Below are 21,824 nucleotides of genomic sequence, written 5' to 3' on the forward strand. Positions count from 1 at the left end.
CAATTTTGATTCTTAAAATCTGATTTTGAACCTAATCCTTAACTCACTGTTCCCCGGGCGTCGAAGACATGGATGTCGATTTAAGGCAGCCCCCCCCGCACCTCTCTGATTCAGAAGGGTTGGTTTAAATGCGGAAGACACATTTCAGTTGAAGGCATTCAGTTGTACAGCTGACTAGGTATTCCCCCTTTCCCTAACCTTAAGTCCACAAACACACACAGTCCCTGAAGCTGAGAGGAGCAGGGATAACACTGTGCTGACAGGGATGCCCTTATCTCTCTTTCGTATTCTGCCCAATGACATGATACTTGTCAGCTCAGACACCTCATATTCTCTCTCTCCCACTCTGGCATGATGGGAAAATAAGTGTTTTACAGAGAGGGAGAGAGGGCAAGTAAGGTGAACAGAGGGGACTCTTGGCACTGCTCTGTAAACTCATTTTGTGCTCCATGGACATGCCCTTTAATCAATTACAAATATTTGTAGATGCTGCTGCCTCTCCTCTCTCCCTCCCCCTCTTTCTTTAATGAGTAGGGGCATGTGTACCAAAACGTTGGTGCTTTTTTGATACGATAACATGACAAACGGTCCGTTATTACAATTTGTTCAGTTCTTCTATCAAATGTGTCACACATTTTGGAAATCCACTAATGGAAAGGCGTTCCCAAAAACCAGTGGGCATTCGTTTAGATTTTTGCCAGACCTTGAAAGGGGTATCAAATGTTATTTGTCACATGCTTTGTAAACAGGTGTCGACTGACAGCGAAATGCCTACTCCTTTTTCAACCATGCAGAGTTAAAGAAAGTGACACAAGGAATAAATACACAGTGAATAACAATAACGTATTGTAGCAGGCTTAAGGGTGTGGGGTTTCCATGTCACCAAGTTCAATAACAAAACATGCACTAGTAGCACAAATATGATGCAAATGAGAAGTTTATTAGGGATTTTTGTACACCAATTACTTCAGTCCACAAGCCGTTCTCGTTGTCCGTTCCGTTCTCCAGGGGTAATCCTAAAACAGCCAATCTGACAATCCAGGTCACAAAGGATAATCTCACAGATATTGTTCTCTCTTCTACCACTCTTCATAAATCAAGTTTCTCTCCATTCTCTGACCCTTTTTGCAGGCCGCTTCCTCTTATCCTCCACTGTTCCCTGGCTTAATGATCCACAGGCTTGCCTTGTTGGGGCAGGAAGTCCATATAAGGCTCGGGGGTGGAGCCAGCGTGCTGCAAGTTATCTCCCCTCAATAACCACTCCCCTCAATAACCACTCCCCTCAATAAGCACTCCCCTCAATAACCAGTCCCCTCAATAACCAGTCCCCTCACCTCTCCCTGCCGTCTGCCACCATATGTAGAGGGAGTACCAGGAATTGGGCATGGACTCGACAAGGTGTCAAAAGTGTTCCACATGGACGCTGGCCAATGTTGACTCCAATGCTTCCCACAGTTGTCAAGTAGACTGGATGTCCTTTGGGTGGTGAACAATTCTTGATACACACGGTGAAACTATTGAGTATGAAAAACCCAGCAGCTTTTCAGTTCTTGACACAAACCTGTGTGCCTGGCACCTACCACCATGGCCAGTTCAAAGGCACTAAATCTTTTGTCTTGTCCATTCACCCTCTGAATGGCGCACATACAAAATCCATATCTCAATTGTTTCAAGGCTTAAAAATCCTTCTCTAACCTGTCTCCTCCTTCATCTACACTGACTTGAAGTGGATTTAACAAGTGACATCAATAAGGGATCATAGCTTTCACCTGGATTCATCTGATCAGTCTCTGTCATGGAACGAGCAGATGTTCCATACACTCAGTGTATAAGCATTGTTGTGGGCTTAATTTCAGATGGTGTTTTTTTTTGTCAGGTTTTCACTCTCAAATCACACTTTTGTAATAGAAAAACAACACAAAGTATCGTGATATTTAACTTGGTATTGAAGTCAAAATTCTGGTAGGTGCAGCAGATAGCCTAGCAGTTAGGATCCCAGGTCTGATGGGAGAAATCTGTCGAAGTGAGCTGGCAACAGGAGGGTTGCAGGTGTCAAATGCCAATGTCTGCCGTTGTTCCCATCAAATCAATCAAGCCCATTTATTTTCTAAAGCCCATTTTACAACAGCAGTTGTTACAAAGTGCTATACAGATACCCAGCCTGAAACGTTGAAGAGCAAGCAATGCAGATGTAGAAGCACAGTGGCTAGGATAGGGAGAGAGAGAACACAGATGTCTGCGTGAGGGTGATGGTATAATGCACTCCGTATGAGCTGCATCCTGAAGATGTGTCATTATTCACAATACAAACAAACGAAAACTGGTCAGGAAATGCCCAGGCTGCGTGAGGCCTTGTGGGGGTTCTGACATTAGTCGACTTAGCCCAGCCCAAAGACGAGGACCACTTCATGGGGTTCCTATGGCTGGGTAAAGTGGTTGAAGGCTTTTGAAATTGTGTACTTTTTTATGTTTAACATACACACACAAACATATTCTCATCCGCCTTCTCTAACAATAATAAAGCTTTTGACACACTGAGTCAAATGGAAGTGATTGTTTCTTTTCTTGTTGAATGTTTTGTCTGGTGATTTTCGATTGACACACACTGTGCCCTGCTTCTCCTCTGTGAGACTGTCACACACACATCACGACGCAGTGACTCAACATGCTGTGATTCATCTCCGCATCAAACACGCGCACACACACGCGGCCCCCTGGACTGATTGTCTCAAACTGACACCTGTGTGTGGGTGCATATTTGGCTATGTATTTGGTTGTAGGACAAACTGTGCAGCTTCATTGTAAAAGTGACATTGCTGCAGTCTGCTGTGTCCTCCCTGCTTTTTCAAGATTGCATTGCTGTGTGTAGATCCATATCACAACTGAACCGAAAACGAATGGAATGATTGTGTAGGATTTATAAACCTGTCTGGCTTTGTATATTCTGTTCTCTCCTTGTATACTATAGAACTGTTAAGATGCTGAGTACAAATAAAGTGAAATGCCCAATTTATACCAGCCCAGCATACATATACAGATAGTCTGTGTGTTTTAGATCATGCTGATGATTTTAGGTTAGCTATACTGTATTGTAGAATGGAAGCACACACACAAGCACACCATCTCTTGCACCACACTTATCTCTCCCTCCCTCTCTCCAGATTTCTCAGAACTTGGGGAAGATGTACAGTGAGATGATATTTGTGCATGGCTTCGTCCACTGTGACCCCCACCCGGGCAACGTGTTGGTGAGGAGGTGTCCCAACACCAGGAAGACTGAGATTGTCTTACTGGACCACGGCCTGTATCAGGTAAGATGGGGGGGTGAGTGCGTGTGTTCGGGTGTATATTTTGTAACAGGATCAGGCCCTCTATCAGATGAGGCATTTGAGGTTCTAGCCAGGCCGATGGAGGAACCTGGAAAAACAGCATTAATCACACATTACACTTCATTTTTACCCGACACCCTGGGTCATCAGTATAGACATACACACGCAAGTGGAGAGTAGCGCAGTCATGAACGTGCTCACACACACTGACCAGTGGAGGCTCCTCAGAGGAGGAAGGGGAGGACCATCCTCAGTGAATTTCATAAAAGTGAAGTAGTGAAACAAAAGTTATCCTTAGATAAAACTATACTAATTTATTTTCACGTCACCAAATCATTCATCAAAACACACTGTTTTACAATGAAGGTGTACAGTAGTCTCAACAATACTCTCTGGGATATCACCATGGTGATCACCATGGTGACCAGAGGACAGATATTTTCCATTCTCCTCTGGGTACATTGAAGTCAATGTAAAACCTAGGAGGCTCATTGATCTCACCCCCTTCCATAGACTTGCACAGTAATTATGACAACTTCTGGAGGATGTCCTCCAACCAGTCAGAGCTCTTGCAGGATGAACTGACATGTTGTCCACCCAATCAAAGGATCAGAGAATTAATCCAGCACTGAGAGCATAAGCTACAACTATCTAGCATTGCAGTGCATAAAATGTGGTGAGTAGTTACAGTTGTGAACAAATGAAACTCTTCAAAAATGGAGGAAAGCAAATGGAGCTAGCTAGTTTAGCCTACTTAAACAGGGATATTATGTTAGCTAGCTGGCTATGGCTAACAAATCAGACTATGTCACATGTGCCAAATACAACATGTGTAGACCTTACCGTGAAATGCATACTTACAAGCCCTTAACCAACAGTGCAGGTTACCTTAGCTTCCTTGGGCACCGGGACTATGGTGGTCTGCTTGCAACATGTTGGTATTACAAACTCCGTCAGGGAGAGGTTGAAAATGTCAGTGAAGACACTTGCCAGTTGATCCACGCATGCTTTGAGTACACGTCCTGGTAATCCATCTGGCCCCGTGGTTTTGTAAATATTGACCTGTCTAAAGGTTTTGTTGAGTACACGTGCTGGTTATCCGTCTGCTTTGGGAATGTTGACCTATTTTAAAGGTCTTGCTCACATCAGTTACCAAGAGCGTCATCACACAGTCGTCCAGAACAGCTGGTGCTCTCATGCATGCTTCAGTGTTGCTTGCCTTGAAGCGAGCATAAAAGGCATTAAGCTCATCTGTTAGGCGTGCGTCGGTTGGCAGCTCGCATCTGGGTTTCCCTTTCTAGTCCGTAATAGTTTTCAAGCCCTGCCACAGCCGATGAGCGTCAGAGCCAGTGTAGTAGGATTTAATCTTAATCCTGTATTGACGCTTTGCATGTTTGATGGTTCGTCTGAGGGCATAGCGGGATTTCTTTTCAGCTTCCGGATTAGTGTCCCACTCCTTGAAAGCGGCAGCTCTAGCCTTTAGCTCGATTTCGGAATTTGCCTGTAATCCATGGCTTCTGGTTGGGATATGTACGTACGGTCACTGGGGACGAAGTCGTCAATACACTTATTGATGAAGCCGATGACTGAGGTGGTATTCTCCTCAATGCCTTACCTCCTTGCTTCATTTGCACATACTGTATACAGATTGTTCTATTGTGTTATTGACTGTACATTTGTTTATGCCATGTGTAATACTGTGTTTTGTCGCACTGCTTTGCTTTATTTTGGCAAGGTCACAGTTGTGAATGAGAACTTGTTCTCAACTGGCCTACCTGGTTAAATAAAGGTGAAATAAATAAAATCCCGGAGCATATTCCAGTCTGTAATGTCCCATTGGTAGGATAATCTTGATCATAGGTCCTCGGTTTTATTTTCCAATGATTGCACGTTGGCTAACATTGGAAGTCTTCCAAGTCTAGGTAAGCTTTTGGTTTGATTAATTTATTGCCACCAGGGCCCCAGTAGCTATGCTGACAATAACGTTAGCTAATATGGTAACAATGATGTAGGCTGTGTGTAGCAGTTAGCGTTTATGCAAGGTTTTTTCGACCTGGTCAGACAGCTGTTATCTTGTGCAATGTAGTACGAAGGGAAAAGGTGAGAGGATGAGAGCGCTTAGATGCGAGAAGGAATTATGTAATGAACATAGTGATCATTTTTATGTGGCTGCCATGAGTTAATTGTGTTTTTGGGATAGGGATGTATTCATTCCGTTGATTCTGTTGAAAAACGTTTCTGAAATGGAAGCAAACGGGGATGAATGTACCTGAATTTGTCCAATAGAAACTCTCGTTTGCAACTGTTGTTCTAAAGATTACACACTAGGTGCTGGCAAGAGTGTGCAAGGCGGCATTGAATGTGTCACTGTCTCGCACCTTGATTACGCACATTTGTGCATCTATGTTGTACATTTTTATTCGTACGCTAGGTTGTAGCAACTTCATGATGGTTATGGGGAAAATTTGAGTATCATGTAGTAAGTAGCCTAAACCTTTCGACATTGAGCTGGATGAATGGAATATGAATGACAGTCATCCTATATGTTGTAATAGAAATAAGGCCGTGCACACAAAAAAAAAAAAAACATCCTCCCTCATCTTAAACGGCACCAACCGGCACTGACATACATTCACGCTAGAGCAGACTGAAAGCTTTTCAATAAACTGGAAAGATGTGCTTCACCATCAGACAAATCCAGCAGCATGTTTGACAGTCACACACACACACACACACACACACACACACACACACACACACACACACACACAGGTGCGCCATGCATACAAATCCCTGGGCCTCTGTCAGCCCAGGATGGTAGATGTAGTGGTTGTAAGTGCAATCATGAAGATCATTTGTGATGAATATGCTCCTCTGATGCTGGCTTATGAAAGGATGAACAAGAAAGAGAGCGTGAGAGTGAAATAGAAAGAGAACCCACTCTCCTCCTCTCTTCCTTCCTTTGACCATAATGGAACCAATTTAGCAGTAATGAGTTGAGATCTGAGCCTGGCTTTGGACAGAATGTTAATTCTCCGCTTGTGTGTTATTTCTATTGGGGGCAATTTTTCCATGTTACACGCTGCCTTCATGTTAATGGTGTGTGTGTGTGTGTGTTTTGTGTGTTAATCATGTGGTAGTCTCAAAGTGCTGCTGTGCTTCATTGGTATGCTAATGAGCAAGTGTTACTTTGATGGGGATTGGCTGAGCTTTTTACTCTGTAAATACAGCGAGGAGGAGAGCTTGGTTAATGCATCAGGACGCTCTTGTCGTGCATTTGTACACACATGCACATACACACACATACTCACACATTATCATATATATATATATATATATATATATATACTCACGAATAGAGTAATAGCCACCTTAAGACACAATTATTCTGATGCATTATCTTTCACTCTCTTGCTCGCTCGCGCGCACACAGACACACACACCCAGTCATGAATACTTTTCATTTCACAGGTACTGTTTTTAGAGTTGAATTTTAAGTCTCACTGTTTTAGCTAGACTCAGTGAGAACTGGACTACTGGTGCATTTTTAAGCCCCTGTACTTTCTTTTCCCTCCAGATCCTGCTGCCAGACTTCCGGCTAAGCTATTGTCGTCTGTGGCAGTCCCTGATTAAGGGGGACCTGAATGGGATCGAGAGGTACAGCCGACGCCTGGGTGCGGGGGACCTCTATCCCCTCTTCGCCTGTGTCCTCACTGCACGCTCCTGGACCTCTGTCAATGCTGGCATCGGCAACACCCCCGTCACACACTCTGAGGTACCCATTCTCACTCGCGCTCACACACAGACACACACGAGGCGGTGTAGACACACACAGTCCGAAGCTCTGTACACACGCACATGCTGGCATACACACTCGTCACACAGAGGTAAACGCATACGCATTTTTTTGTGTATGTGTTTCTGTGTGCGTTCATGCATGCATATGTGTGGGACCGGGACCAAGTAGGAGTGTGTCTATGGGTGGTAGAGTGCCATCTGTGGAGTGATGGGGACTGTGTTATGCAACACAGGGACGGGTAACACACTAGTATGTACTGCCAGAATAGTACATGCATAATAATTCTGATAGCAAAGCTATTTGCTATAATACTGTTTATCAGAACACAACAAATTAGAAGCTCTTAGGCCGGCAGATACCCAGCATGTACAATCGCAACCTCCAAGGAGAGCACATTTATGACACCACATTGTGTTCTGTTTTGACTCGCTCGCTTGCTCTCTCACACACACCCTCCATCCCCTCTTCCAGTCAGACTACAAGGGGATGTTTGTCAGTAGTCTGCTCTGGTGTAATTAAGTGTAATTATAAAGTCAGGTTGGCAACATACAGCTCTGACACGGGCAGAAAGGGAGCCGCCGGCTCATTAGCATAAGAAAGAGGCGATAAGGACATTGCTTTGGAGCCACACGATAATAGGCCCTGTGAAAGGGAGGGAGAGATGGAGTTATGGAGTGGGAGTGGGAGAGAAAGGAGGGAGATGGGGAGAGGGGAGGAAGAGACCATTTGATGGTGGTTTTTCAGTATGCACATTACAGGGCCTACTGTCTGAAAACGGCATTACTTTTTACAGTTTCAAAACAAGCCCACATTACTGCTTGTGCCGCCAACTCAACTCAGATATTTCCCTTGAATCAACATCTTGTGTTAATTACTATTACAGGGCTACAGACTAACATGTTCCCCTGTTGTCACTGGTGCCACTTACTTTTACATATGGCGACACCAAATAGTAATCTTATTAAGTAATTCATAAGTATAATAAACACACTACTGAGGTATTCAAGAATTAAGTTGTTTTATCTAACACGTCCAAGCAGGAATACACAATTCAAGATATGTTGATGTGCAACCTAATCCAGTGATTGTCATGAGTTTTGGGTTGTCAATTAGACGATATAGTTGCTATATTTTACTGTCAAAATAGGACTCCAGCTTTTTTATTTTGAAAATACGCGTACATCTTTATGTGCACTAACTAGTATCATAGGCTAATTAATTTGGGGTTCAACAGCTGAGGAAGTGAAAACTCAAAGCACATTAACTAGATCGCTAACTCTGACTATAATACTCACTTCTGGTGTCCATGTATTCATCCAACAGTAAATGTAAAGACCTAAAAAAAAAGTTGGAGTTGTAAGCTACTACCCATGAGACCTATAGACCTACATATCTCAAAGCTATATGAAATATGTTGGTTGTAAAATAGTTGCTCTTGAGCTGAATATTGAGTGTTGAGAAAACGTATACTTCGACAGGAATGAAGGTGCGACGTTTCCAAAGCTTTGTTTTTCCCTCAATTGCATTTTGAAATGTTATACGATCAGACAATTCTTCTCTCGATTGGATGGGGGGGGGGAAGAGTGGCTGGAGAGAGAGTGGCTCGCTCATCACAGCAGCAGGCCCCAGCAAGGGCACAGGGCAGGGCAGGGCAGACACTTTCATTACAGGAATCATGAGGATAATGCACTTTACTGTTAGACTAAATCATGGTTTTAGCCGCCCAAAAAATAGGACGTTTTGAGTGAGGTGACAATGTAGAATGTGCTCTACCTTTATAGGCCTTTCCGTTTTTTACGATCCATGACCTTGGCTGTCTAACTGATGACAGCATTGGAGCAGGTGTCTGCTAATGCCACGTTTTTGTGTGAGCTCAGAATACCGGGCCGGCCCATCTTGGTTGGGAGGGCCTGCCGTTGTCCTCTGATCAGCCAAAGGCTCATTAAAGATTAGTATAACAAAGACATTGTGCAAAAACATTTTATTTTTTTTACTTAACAGGCCCATGTGCCTCTGGCCACGTCACCTTTTTCAATGTTTTATATTTATGTAAAAAAAATAACATTTTGCAAATTGCGACAAGCCCACCCAACAAAACAATTGTCCAGCCCGTCTGGCATTTGCCAGAATTGTCAGATGGCCAAACCGCCTCTGGTTAAGTTGTCTACATTCTAAATGGGTCCGGAACACTACCACTGTCTGTGTTGTCCGTGTTAAAGATCAGTGATGATTTGTGTGGGTCGGAGGAGTTTGAGTGGCAGTTGACTAGAGTGTTGTTTCAAATACAGTTAGAGGTCACTCTATCTCTCACATCTCTCTATCCTGTCTGTCTCTCTGTCCTGTCTGTCTGGTGCTCTCATTACCATACTGATGAATTCATGCTGTTCACATCAATCTGCCCATCAATGTGCCTGTTGTCTTTAAATTAATACATTTAAGAGGGTGTCTGTTAGCTTTGGGTCACAGTTGGTTTTAGCATCAACTTTGTTTAGCTTTTCGATACCGTATCAGCAAAATATTTAGCCAACAATGTTCTATTATTTTACTGAAAAGCCTTTTTACATTAGCAAATTAATCTGCTAATCCTTGTATGTTGACAGAGGCATGGGGAAAGTTGGTATATGTTGGCATCTTTTTAAAGATGGTTGACATGACGAGCGAACTTATAAAATACAATCTTAGTGTTAGTCTTTCATTGGGCAGTTCGGGGAAACCGATCATAATGTTGGTGTGCATAGAAAAGAGTCATGCGTGCAATAGACAACCGTTGGCTCATTCTGTACAGAGCAACCCGGGGTATGACGCCATGTCATCTTGTAACTCCACATCAAACATGGTGATCCTAAACGTTGACACGCGTTTTACGATATGGAAATGTGACACGTTTGGACTCACAGGAGTTTGGCTTGTATGACATCAAAGCTGTATTTATTATAACCCGGAGCAACTCATCTTTCAAAATACATCGAGTCCTCTTAATTTACAGCACTTCCCTCACTCAAGACATCAACAAATGTGCAAAAGTTGCCTAATTAACAGGAGGGATTGGGGCAACTTCTTGTCGGGTTTCTTGCAGCTTTAAAGCTAATATCCTGCAATTCTACATGTTTTGCCACGAGGCAGAGAACTTTACAGTTTTAAAGCTTACATTACAGTGCATAAGAAGTATTGAGTTGTAAAATGGATGACTGTTGGAGAAAAGTTACTGTGGATACCAATATCCATGTGAGCTTCCCAGATCCATGTTGCCCAGGTTTAAGAACATACATTCTAGATGAATAATATCACATTGTATTATTATTATCTTTATTTTTTCACCTTTATTTAACCAGGTAGGCTAGTTGAGAAGAAGTTCTCATTTGCAACTGTGACCTGGCCAAGATAAAGCATAGCAGTGTGAACAGACAACAGAGTTACACATGGAGTAAACAATTAACAAGTCAATAACACAGTAGGAAAAAAAAAGTCTATATACAATGTGTGCAAAAGGCATGAGGAGGTAGGCGAATAATTACAATTTTGCAGATTAAGACTGGAGTGATAAATGATCAGATGGTCATGTACAGGTAGAGAAATTGGTGTGCAAAAGAGCAGAAAAGTAAATAAATATAAACAGAATGGGGATGAGGTAGGTAAAATTGGGTGGGATATTTACCGATAGACTATGTACAGCTGCAGCGATCGGTTAGCTGCTCAGATTGCAGATGTTTGAAGTTGGTGAGGGAGATAAAAGTCTCCAACTTCAGCGATTTGTGCAATTCGTTCCAGTTACAGGCAGCAGAGAACTGGAACGAAAGGCGGCCAAATGAGGTGTTGGCTTTAGGGATGATCAATGAGATACACCTACTGGAGCGCGTGCTACGGGTGGGTGTTGCCATCGTGACCAGTGAACTGAGATAAGGCGGAGCTTTACCTAGCATGGCCTTGTAGATGACCTGGAGCCAGTGGGTCTGGCGACGAATATCTAGCGAGGGCCAGCCGACTAGAGCATACAGGTCGCAGTGGTGGGTGGTATAAGGTGCTTTAGTAACAAAACGGATGGCACTGTGATAAACTGCATCCAGTTTGCTGAGTGCAGTATTGGAAGATATTTTGTAGATGACATTGCCGAAGTCGAGGATCGGTAGGATAGTCAGTTTTACTAGGGTAAATTTGGCGGCGTGAGTGAAGGCGGCTTTGTTGCGGAATAGAAACTTTGTGCAACCGACTCTAGATTTGATTTTAGATTGGAGATGTTTGATATGAGTCTGGAAGGAGAGTTTACAGTCTAGCCAGACACCTAGGTACTTATAGATGTCCACATATTCTAGGTCGGAACCATCCAGGGTGGTCATGCTAGTCGGGCGTGCGGGTGCAGGCAGCGAACGGTTGAAAAGCATGCATTTGGTTTTACTAGCGTTTAAGAGCAGTTGGAGGTTAGATAGCACAGTGTCCAAAGACGGGCCGGAAGTATACAGAATGGTGTCATCTGCTTAGAGGTGGATCAGGGAATCGCCCGCAGCAAGAACAACATCATTGATATATACAGAGAAAAGAGTCAGCCCGAGAATTGAACCCTGTGGCACCCCCATAAAGACTGCCAGAGGACCGGACAGCATGCCCTCCGATTTGACACACTGAACTCTGTCTGCAAAGTAGTTGGTGAACCAGGCAAGGCAGTCATTAGAAAAACCGAGGCTACTGAGTCTGCCGATAAGAATATGGTGATTGACAGAGTCGAAAGCCTTGGCAAGGTCGATGAAGACGGCTGCACAGTACTGTCTTTTATCGATGGCGGTTATGATATCGTTTAGTACCTTGAGTGTGGCTGAGGTGCACCCGTGACCGGCTTGGAAACCAGATTGCACAGCGGAGAAGGTACGGTGGGATTCGAGATGGTCAGTGACCTGTTTGTTGACTTGGCTTTCGAAGACCTTAGATAGGCAGGGCAGGATGGATATAGGTCTGTAACAGTTTGGGTCCAGGGTGTCTCCTCCTTTGAAGAGGGGGATGACTGCGGCAGCTTTCCAATCCTTGGGGATCTCAGACTATATGAAAGAGAGGTTGAACAAATTACACCCTCTAAACTTATTCCACAGATTCCTTGGCCAACATGTGGTTAATATGTTAGTAATACTCATAAACATGTGAAATGTAATATTACAGTACCAATCAAAAGTTTGGACACCTACTCATTCAAGTTTTTTTTTCTTTCTATTTTTTACTATTTTCTACATTTTAGAATAACAGTGTAGACATCAAAACTATGAAATAACACATGGAATCATGTAGTAACCAAAAAAGTGTTAAACAAATCAAAATATATTTAGCCACCCTTGAACTTGATGACAGCTTTGCATATATATAATATTTTGATCTGGCTGCAGATACCCTGCAGTACCTTCCTGTGACCTACTTTGAGAACCCCTGGTGTAGCGCACTGTACACTCTGGAGAGAGGAGAGAATTAAAAAATATATATTTCACCTTTATTTATTAACTTGGCAAGTCAGTTAAGAACAAATTCTGATTTACAATGACAGCCTAGGAACAGTAGGTTAACTGCCTTGTTCAGGGGCCCAACGCTCTAACCACTAGGCTACCTGCAGCCCCAAGGAGAGCAATGATGAGGAGAGAAGAAGAGGAAGGGAAGGATGAGGGAAGAGGTCCGCTTACCTAGCTGGAGTGTATAGTTGTGCATTTAACATCAGATCCCATCTGATGAACGTTAGGACATAGTAGTTATTCACTACTTCAATTGAGCCTTCCTATCTGAGAGAGAACAGATAAGAGCTCTGTTATAGCCACAAAATGTGTGTGTGTGTCAGTAATAAGCCTGGTTTCAGTGCTGTGGCTTTTCTACCAGGGCTGAGTGGGGCGCATAATTACAGAGGCAGGGAGAGACTGATGGAGAGAGAGCTTTCATCAGACGAAGGGAGGGAGAGAGAGAAAGGGGCAGAGAGAAAGGGAGGATCGATAATAGGAGAGGTAGGAGAGGAGTGGAGATTGAGGGTGGATAAATGAAAGGGGGAGAAAAAAGAGAGGAAGAAATGGGCTAGAGCAGGGTGACGAGATTGTGAGACTGGACAGGCCCAGCAGTCATAAGGACAGACTCTCTCGGTTTGATCTCTCCCTATGGCCCTGGCTCTATGTACCTACCAAACAGATCGATCAATGGATCTGGGGCTATAACTCTATTGAAGGCTTTAGATAAGTAATAGAACATGTAACTTAGGACATGTCCAGAATAAGTGGGTCAACGTCCCCTCTTCCTGATTGCACCTCTCACACAGTGGTAAGGTGTCCGGAAATATTTTATGCAGTTTCACATTTGAGTAATGTAACCTGTGTATCACCTTAAACTGTACAGGGTTGTGTCTGGCATTCCCTGAACTATGGTTTATATTTCTGAAAGCCTCTACCCAGTCCTCATCTGAGCTTTATGAACCAAGTTCTTGTTCCCAAACCCTTTTAATAGTGTCTGTGGATACCTCTATGTGGGCCTAGCACATCATACAGTCTAGAGACCGACCCTTTTGAATGGGGTTTGACAAGGATCAGGCTATCTAATTATGTAGGATTATTTGGCTTAATGCCATACTGTGGGAAATGTGTCCTTAAGAAATTCCTGATTTGGAGGTATCTGAAAAAATGTGTTGTTGGCATGTTAAACTTACCCTGTAATATTTGAAATGAAGCTAACTGACCATCAATGTATAAGTTACCAATTGCTGTGAGCCCATTCTCCCTCCACTGTGAAAACACCATATCATTCAATGCAGGGGGGAAAGAATGATTCAGGCAAATTGGGCTGTCTATGTAAACAGTGGGTATGTTAAGAAAATACCTCATCTGTTTCCAGATCCTAAGCATATGACAAATTACTGGATTAGAGTCATAAGTGGCCTTCACTGCTGCCGAGGTGAGTAAGACATTTAAACGTGTTAACCCTCGCAAGGCTGCAGGCCCAGACGGCATCCCCAGCCGTCTGGGCCTCAACACCGTAGTACCCTCCAAGCTCGTCATCAAGCTCGAGACCCTGGGTCTCGACCCCGCCCTGTGCAACTGGGTACTGGACTTCCTGACGGGCCGCCCCCAGGTGGTGAGGGTAGGCAACAACATCTCCTCCCCGCTGATCCTCAACACGGGGGCCCCACAAGGGTGCGTTCTGAGCCCTCTCCTGTACTCCCTGTTCACCCACGACTGCGTGGCCACGCACGCCTCCAACTCAATCATCAAGTTTGCGGACGACACAACAGTGGTAGGCTTGATTACCAACAACGACGAGGCGGCCTACAGGGAGGAGGTGAGGGCCCTCGGAGTGTGGTGTCAGGAAAATAACCTCACATTCAACGTCAACAAAACTAAGGAGATGATTGTGGACTTCAGGAAACAGCCGGGGGAACACCTCCCTATCCACATCGATGGAACAGTAATGGAGAGGGTAGCAAGTTTTAAGTTCATCGGCATACACATCACAGACAGACTGAATTGGTCCACTCACACAGACAGCATCGTGAAGAAGGCGCAGCAGCGCCTCTTCAACCTCAGGAGGCTGAAGAAATTTGGCTTGTCACCAAAAGCACTCACAAACTTCTACAGATGCACAATCGAGAGCATCCTGTCGGGCTGTATCACCGCCTGGTACGGCAACTGCTCCGCCCTCAACCGTAAGGCTCTCCAGAGGGTAGTGAGGTCTGCACAACGCATCACCGGGGGCAAACTACCTGCCCTCCAGGACACCTACACCACCCGATGTTACAGGAAGGCCATAAAGATCATCAAGGACAACAACCACCCGAGCCACTGCCTGTTCACCCCGCTATCATCCAGAAGGCGAGGTCAGTACAGGTGCTTCAAAGCTGGGGGGACCGAGAGACTGAAAAACAGCTTCTATCTCAAGGCCATCAGACTGTTAAACAGCCACCACTAACATTGAGTGGCTGCTGCCAACACACTGACTCAACTCCAGCCACTTTAATAATGGGAATTGATGGGAAATGATGTAAATATATCACTAGCCACTTTAAACAATGCTACCTTATATAATGTTACTTACCCTACATTATTCATCTCATATGCATACGTATATACTGTACTCTATATCATCGACTGCATCCTTATGTAATACATGTATCACTATCCACTTTAACTATGCCACTTTGTTTACATACCCATCTCATATGTATATACTCTACTCGACACCATCTGCTGTATCTTGCCTATGCTGCTCTGTACCATCACTCATTCATATATCCTTATGTACATATTCTTTATCCCCTTACACTGTTATAAGACAGTAGTTTTGGAATTGTTAGTTAGATTACTTGTTGGTTATTACTGCATTGTCGGAACTAGAAGCACAAGCATTTCGCTACACTCGCATTAACATCTGCTAACCATGTGTATGTGACAAATAAAATTTGATTTGATAAATCATTCGTGGCAGCTGTGTTTCTCCTCGAAGCAAACGAAAAATACACGCAGCTGGAGATTACGCAATAATTGCCACGGAGGACACCAAGCGGCCACCTGGTAGATGTAGTCTCTTAAGGTCAATCTTTCAATGATTTGCCTACAAATACGTCACAATGCTGTCGACACCTTGGGGAAACGACAAAGTCTAAGCTCATTCGTGACCCATACACAGCCATATAAGGAGACATTGGAAGACGGCACATTCAAAATCTGGGACACTTCCTGTATGAAATTTCATCTTGGTTTCGCCTGTAGCATTAGTTCTGTGGCACTCGCAGACAATATCTTTGCAGTTTTGGAAACGTCAGTGTTTTCTTTCCAAAGCTGTCAATTATATGCATAGTCGAGCATCTTTTTGTGACAAAATGTCTTGTTTAAAGCGGGAACGTTTTTTTATCCATAAATTAAAAGAGCGCCCCCTATATCCAAGAAGCGGGGGAATAGAAGTTTTAAGCTTGGATAAAAACAAAAGAACAGTCTGCAAATAGGGACATTTTGTGCTGCATGTCTTTGATTTTAACCGGAGCTATATTGGCACATGCACGAATGAGAGTAGCAAGGGGTTCCATGGCTATAGCGAAGAGTGCAGGCGAAATAGGGCACCCCTGTCGGCAGCCCTTGAACAGCCTGAATGACTTCCCATACCAAAATGACCAGAACAGATATCAAAAACTTTCACTCAATCTGATCAAATGCCTTCTCTGCGTCAAGAGCTATTTCCACTGCCTCAACTTTATGATCATGATACATTACGTTGAAAAGGTGCCTCAAATTGTAGTATATATGTCGGCCCGGGATAAAACCTGTCTGGTCAGGATCTTTTCAAGATCAGTGCTATTGTAGCCTCATACAGTGTTTGCGATAGTTTGGCATTTTCTTTGGAATGTTTAAACATTCGCAACATAAGTGGAGTTAGACTGGCGCAGTACTTCTTATAGAATTCTATTACATATCCATCAGGCCCAGGGGCCTTGCTGTTTGGAAATTGTGCTGTCTCTGTGTTAATTTCCTCTAAAGTTATTGAGTGCAGCAGCTGCCTCCCTGTCTAGTTTAGGAAGTAAGTTCACATTCAGTGAGAAAGTGTTCCATAGTTTGTGGATCAGTAGCATCGCATTTTGATTGGTATAGCTCTGAGTAAAACCATGCAAAGCATTTATTAATTTCCTGCGGATCTGTTACTATTTTACCCTTGTCTTTTATTTTGTGAATAGCTCTAGATGCCTGTACATGCCTTAGCTGTCTTGCTAATAATTTGTGGTTTGTCACCCAGTTCAAAGTAACTTTGTTAAGAGCCCAACCGTTTCGAAAGGATGGTATTGTATTCATATTTCAACTTGGTGATCTTCTCAAGGACCGCATTCGAGGAATTTGTCTTAAAAACGTTCTTCTGTTCCCCTATCTCTCTTTCATTTCTCTCAGCCTTGTATTGGCGCGTTTCATCCTCTCTGATGTATAATAAATGTAACCTCGAATCACAGCCTTTAGAGATTCCCAAAGGGTGGAGTCATCAACATCCGCTGTGTTGTTAGCGCCGAGGAAAAAGGCAATCTGCTCCTTCAAATACTGACAAAAAGTCTCATCTTTCAACAAGCATGCGTCTAAGCGCCACGGTCGCCGACCTGTAGACTTATTGTTGAGTTTCAACACAATGGACAGAGGAGAGTGGTCCTTAATTAGAATAGGGTGATGGGTAACTGATGCAGTTGCTGAAATTAGTTTGGAGTCTTCTGGAATATGATTTATGAACTGACGAAAATAAAGAATAATCCCAATCTGTTGGGTGCGTCCGTCTCCAAATATCGACAATGTTAAGATTTGTCATCAATGTATTTAGACAGACACTGGCATTTGATTGTTGAAGTGACCTTGATAGCTGTTTATCTAAAAGAGGATCTAACGTACAGTTAAAGTCACGTCCGACAATAACACTTGTATCCGAGATATTTGGTATGGCCTTAAATACCCTTTGAAAAAATAATGGTTCATCGGAAGTTGGGTCCCTATAAATTGACCACAATAATATACCGACCAATAGGATCGGAAATCAAAGATGATTAAACAAAAGGAATGGTTTTCCTTATCAGGATTGCTACCCCTCTCGCTTTTGCATCAAAATTAGACTGGTATATCTGACCGATCCTTGGCCCGAGCCAAGCGTTTAATATGAATTTCTTGAAGAAGCACTATGTCAGCGCCTAGTGATTTAGATGAGAAAGAACCTTTCACGACATGCCCTAAGCCATTACAGTTCCAGATGACTATCTTTATTCCACCAGGTCTACTCTGTGCTCGGTCACTATGTGGCATTTCTTACTTAAGAGCAAGTTGTTTCTGGCATACAAAACCCAAAAGAAAACATCCCGCCATGCAGGAGCTTGTCATGCCACCTGTATTAAACATAAAACACAGACCCCATCCCCCCTCCCATCCCATTACTTAGTGACTTCCCCAAACGAAGTGCTCGTTGACCTCCGCAAACGAAACCTAAGTTGAAGCTGTATATCTAGACACCCTAACTCATCTATAGATGCTCCGCATATAAACAAATATTAAATAACACTTAACTCTCACGTTAGGGGGGGAGTGGCGCTAAAACATGATAGGCTAAACAATGCTATATATGCCATAACATCTCACCCATCCATATATGTCCCAATGTCTGATCTTCTAATCGAAAAGACATAGGCAGGAAATTCAAACACATTCCTGGCCTGTATTTATCCTCAGCCAGGGAGCTTGCTTGACAAGAACAGATTGGCCTCTTTTAGGTTGTCAAGCGTACGTGTTGATCCCTCGACTGTCACCTTAAACCGGGCTGGGAAGAGGAATCAAAATCAGATGTTGACCGCCCTGTGTTTCTTGCGTAACTCATCATACTCGTTCTGTTGTTTCCTCACCTCCAAAGTAAGATCTGGCTAGAATTTGTATTTATTTATTTCACCTGTATTTAACCAGGTAGGCTAGTTGAGAACAAGTTCTCATTTGCAACTGCGACCTGGCGAAGATGAAGCAAAGTAGTTTGATACATACAACAGAGTTACACATGGAATAAACAATCATACAATCAATAATACAGTAGAAAAATCTATATACAGCATGTGCAAATGAGGTAGGATAACCTCTCTGGGATAGGGGGCAGTATTTTCACGTCCGGATGAAAAGCCTGCCCAACGTAAACTGCCTGCTACTCAGGCCCAGAAGCTAGGATATGCATATAATTAGTAGATTTGGATAGAAAACACTCTGAAGTTTCTAAAACCGAATAATGTCTGTGATTATAATAGAACTGATTTGGCAGGCGAAACCCCGAGCACAATCCATCCAGGGAAAAACATTTTTGAGGTCATTGTGTTTTCCAATGGTTTCTATGGGAAGCCCTATTTATGAGGAACCTGGTTGCAGTTTCTATGGCTTCCACTAGATGTCAACAGTCTTTGGAGTGTTCGTTTTTCTTTTGAGAAATTAAGAAGTAGGGCTGTTCTTTGTAAGTGTCACTCCAGGTGGACTCTACTGTTTTAGTGCGTGTGAACTGGAACGCGATTCACTTTGTTTTTCTGGTATTGAGAACAGTTTATTCAGTCTTAAATTTGATTATTTACATTTTAGGATACCTGAGGTTGGATTAGGAACGTTGTTTGAAATGTTTGGACCAAGTTTACAGTTAACTTATTAGATACTTTGTAGTCATGTTAGGCGAGTTGGAACCGGTGTATTTCTGAATCAAACGCGCCAAATAACTTTTGGGGATATAAAGAAGGAATTTATCGAACAAAACGACCATTCATTGTGTCAATGAGACATTTCAGATTGCAAAAAGAAGATAAGGTAAGGCATTTATTATATGGCTATTTCTGACTTTTGTGTCGCACCTGCCTTGTTGAAAAATTATTTTCATTTGTTTGTATGCGGGGCACTGTCTTTTTGCCTTTTTGAAATCTGACACAGTGGCTGGATTAACAAGAAGTTGAGCTTTATTTTGATGTATTACACATATATTTTTGTGAATGTTGAATATTGATATTCCTGTAGTTTGAATTTGGCGCGCTGCCATTTCACTGGATGTTGTCAAATCAATCCCGCTAAAGGGATTGGCGTGTGAAGAGATCCATAAGAGAGGTAAGGCAATAAATAGGCCATTGTGGTGGAGTAATCACAATATAACAATTAAACACTGGAATGGTAGAATGTGCAGAAGATGAATGTGCAAGTAGAGATACCGGGGTGCAAAGGAGCAAGATAAATAAATAACTACAGAATGGGGATGAGGTAGATTGGATGGGCTATTTACAGATGAGCTATGTACAGGTGCAATGATCTGTGAGCTGCTCTGACAGCTGGTGCTTAAAGCTCAATTGGAAATTCACCCTGGCTCTGTTGTAGTTAAAGGGGAACTTATGACTAGCCAGCTTGAGGATGAGATCCCTGGTCTGGGGATAGTGCAGCCGTGCGATGAATGGTCTTGGTAGCGCGACCTTGGCCGGCTTCGTTGCCTGATCTGTGTGTCCGGTCGATCAGGATGGCCGTTTTGAAGTGTTTACTCCCCAGCAATGCCCGTATCAGCTCCGAAACTAATTCAGTGGGTTTCCCTTTCTCAGTGTCCTCCTGGATCCCACATATTTGGATGTTCTGGCGTCTTGAATGCAACTCGAGCAGGTTAAGCCAATGGGCTTTCAGGGTTTTGTTGTCATTTTTTTATGTTGTGCACTGTTTCTCTTTGTCCTGTAGCCTGACCACGTGATCAACTGTCGTCTGCTCAACCTCATGCACCCTGCCCTACTATACTCTTTGAGATATCAGCCAACCTTGTGTCCACCTTCTTGCTTAGTGAGTTGATAGCATGATAGCAACCAGTAGGTCACTTTGAGTAGGTTCGGTGGGGAACTCTTGGGAACTCTTGGGAGCTAACGTTAGCATCTTCAGCTAACTTCTCATGGGCCGGCCATGTTGAAATTGGTTCCTTGTGTATCTCATTCAAATGATCTTGTTTAGCTCCCCCTTTTTTTGGTGCCTTTTACATTTGTCATATTGCCAGACAACATTTGAAGTTATAGGTTGTGAGATGTTCAGATAAATATGAATTTGTTTCAGAATTGAGTGGAGCTCAAGCAAATCACGCTCTCTAGCGCCCCCCACCCCAATAACATCAAATTGATCAGAAATACTGTGTAAACATTGTTAATGCTGTAAATGACCATTGTAGCTGGAAATTGAATATCTACATAGCCGTACAGAGGCCCATTATCAGCAACCAATGGCACGCTGTGTTAGCTATTCCAAGTTTATAATTTTAAAAGGCTAATTGATCATTAGAAAACGCTTTTGCAATTATGTTAGCACGGTTGTTGTACTGATTAAAGAAGCAATACATCTGGCCGTGTGCGTGCGTGTGCGTGCGTGCGTGCGCGTGTGTGCGTGTGTGTGTGTGTGAACGCTTAAACAACACAACAACACTTAAACAACACAATGTAACTCCAAGTCAATCACACTTCTGTGAAATCCAGCTGTCCACTTAGGAAGCAACAGACCATTTTTTAGTTCCTATGCTTCCTGGCTGATGTTTTGGTCACTTTTGAATGCTGGCACTGCTTTCACTCTAGTGCTTTCACTCTAGTGCAGCTCATCCAGGATGGAACATCAATGCGAGCTGTGTTAAGGTTTGCTGTGTCTGTCAGCGTAGTGTCCAGAGCATTGAGGCGCTACCAGGAGACAGGCCAGTATATCAGGAGACGTGGAGGAGGCCGTAGAAGGGCAACAACCCAGCAGCAGGACCGCTGCCAGAGCCCTGCAAAATGACCTCCAGCAGGCCACAAATGTGCATGTGTCTGCTCAAACGGTCAGAAACTATTTATTTTTTATTTATTTTTTACCTTTATTTTACTAGGCAAGTCAGTTAAGAACAAATTCTTAATTTCAACGACGGTCTAGGAACAGTGGGTTAAGTGCCTGTTCAAGGGCAGAACGACAGATTTTGTACCTTGTCAGCTCGGGGATTTGAACTTGCAACCTTTCGGTTACTAGTCCAATGCTCTAACCACTAGGCTACCCTGCCGCTCCATGAGGGTGGTATGAGGGCCCGACGTCCACAGGTGGCGGTTGTGCTTACAGCCCAACACTGTGCAGAACGTTTGGCATTTGCCAGAGAACACCAAGATTGGCAAATTCACCACTTGCGCCCTGTGCTCTTCACAGATGAAAGCAGGTTCACACTGAGCACATGTGACAGACGTGACAGCGTCTGGA

At 43.4% G+C, this 21,824-nt stretch overlaps 1 protein-coding gene across 2 annotated transcripts in view; it reads left to right on the plus strand.

Annotated features, from left to right (window-relative positions):
- The window catches only part of adck1 (aarF domain containing kinase 1), a 177,181-nt gene that overhangs the window by 129,115 nt on the left and 26,242 nt on the right, over positions 1-21,824 (plus strand). For both annotated transcript variants that reach the window (XM_035743432.2, XM_052510633.1), the window contains 2 exons: positions 3,162-3,311; positions 6,907-7,104. In XM_035743432.2, the coding sequence (XP_035599325.1) occupies positions 3,162-3,311; positions 6,907-7,104 (348 nt within the window). The remainder of the gene's footprint in view (positions 1-3,161; positions 3,312-6,906; positions 7,105-21,824) is intronic.

Source organism: Oncorhynchus keta, unplaced genomic scaffold (assembly GCF_023373465.1).
Source record: "Oncorhynchus keta strain PuntledgeMale-10-30-2019 unplaced genomic scaffold, Oket_V2 Un_contig_5916_pilon_pilon, whole genome shotgun sequence".
Classification (NCBI taxonomy): domain Eukaryota; kingdom Metazoa; phylum Chordata; class Actinopteri; order Salmoniformes; family Salmonidae; genus Oncorhynchus; species Oncorhynchus keta.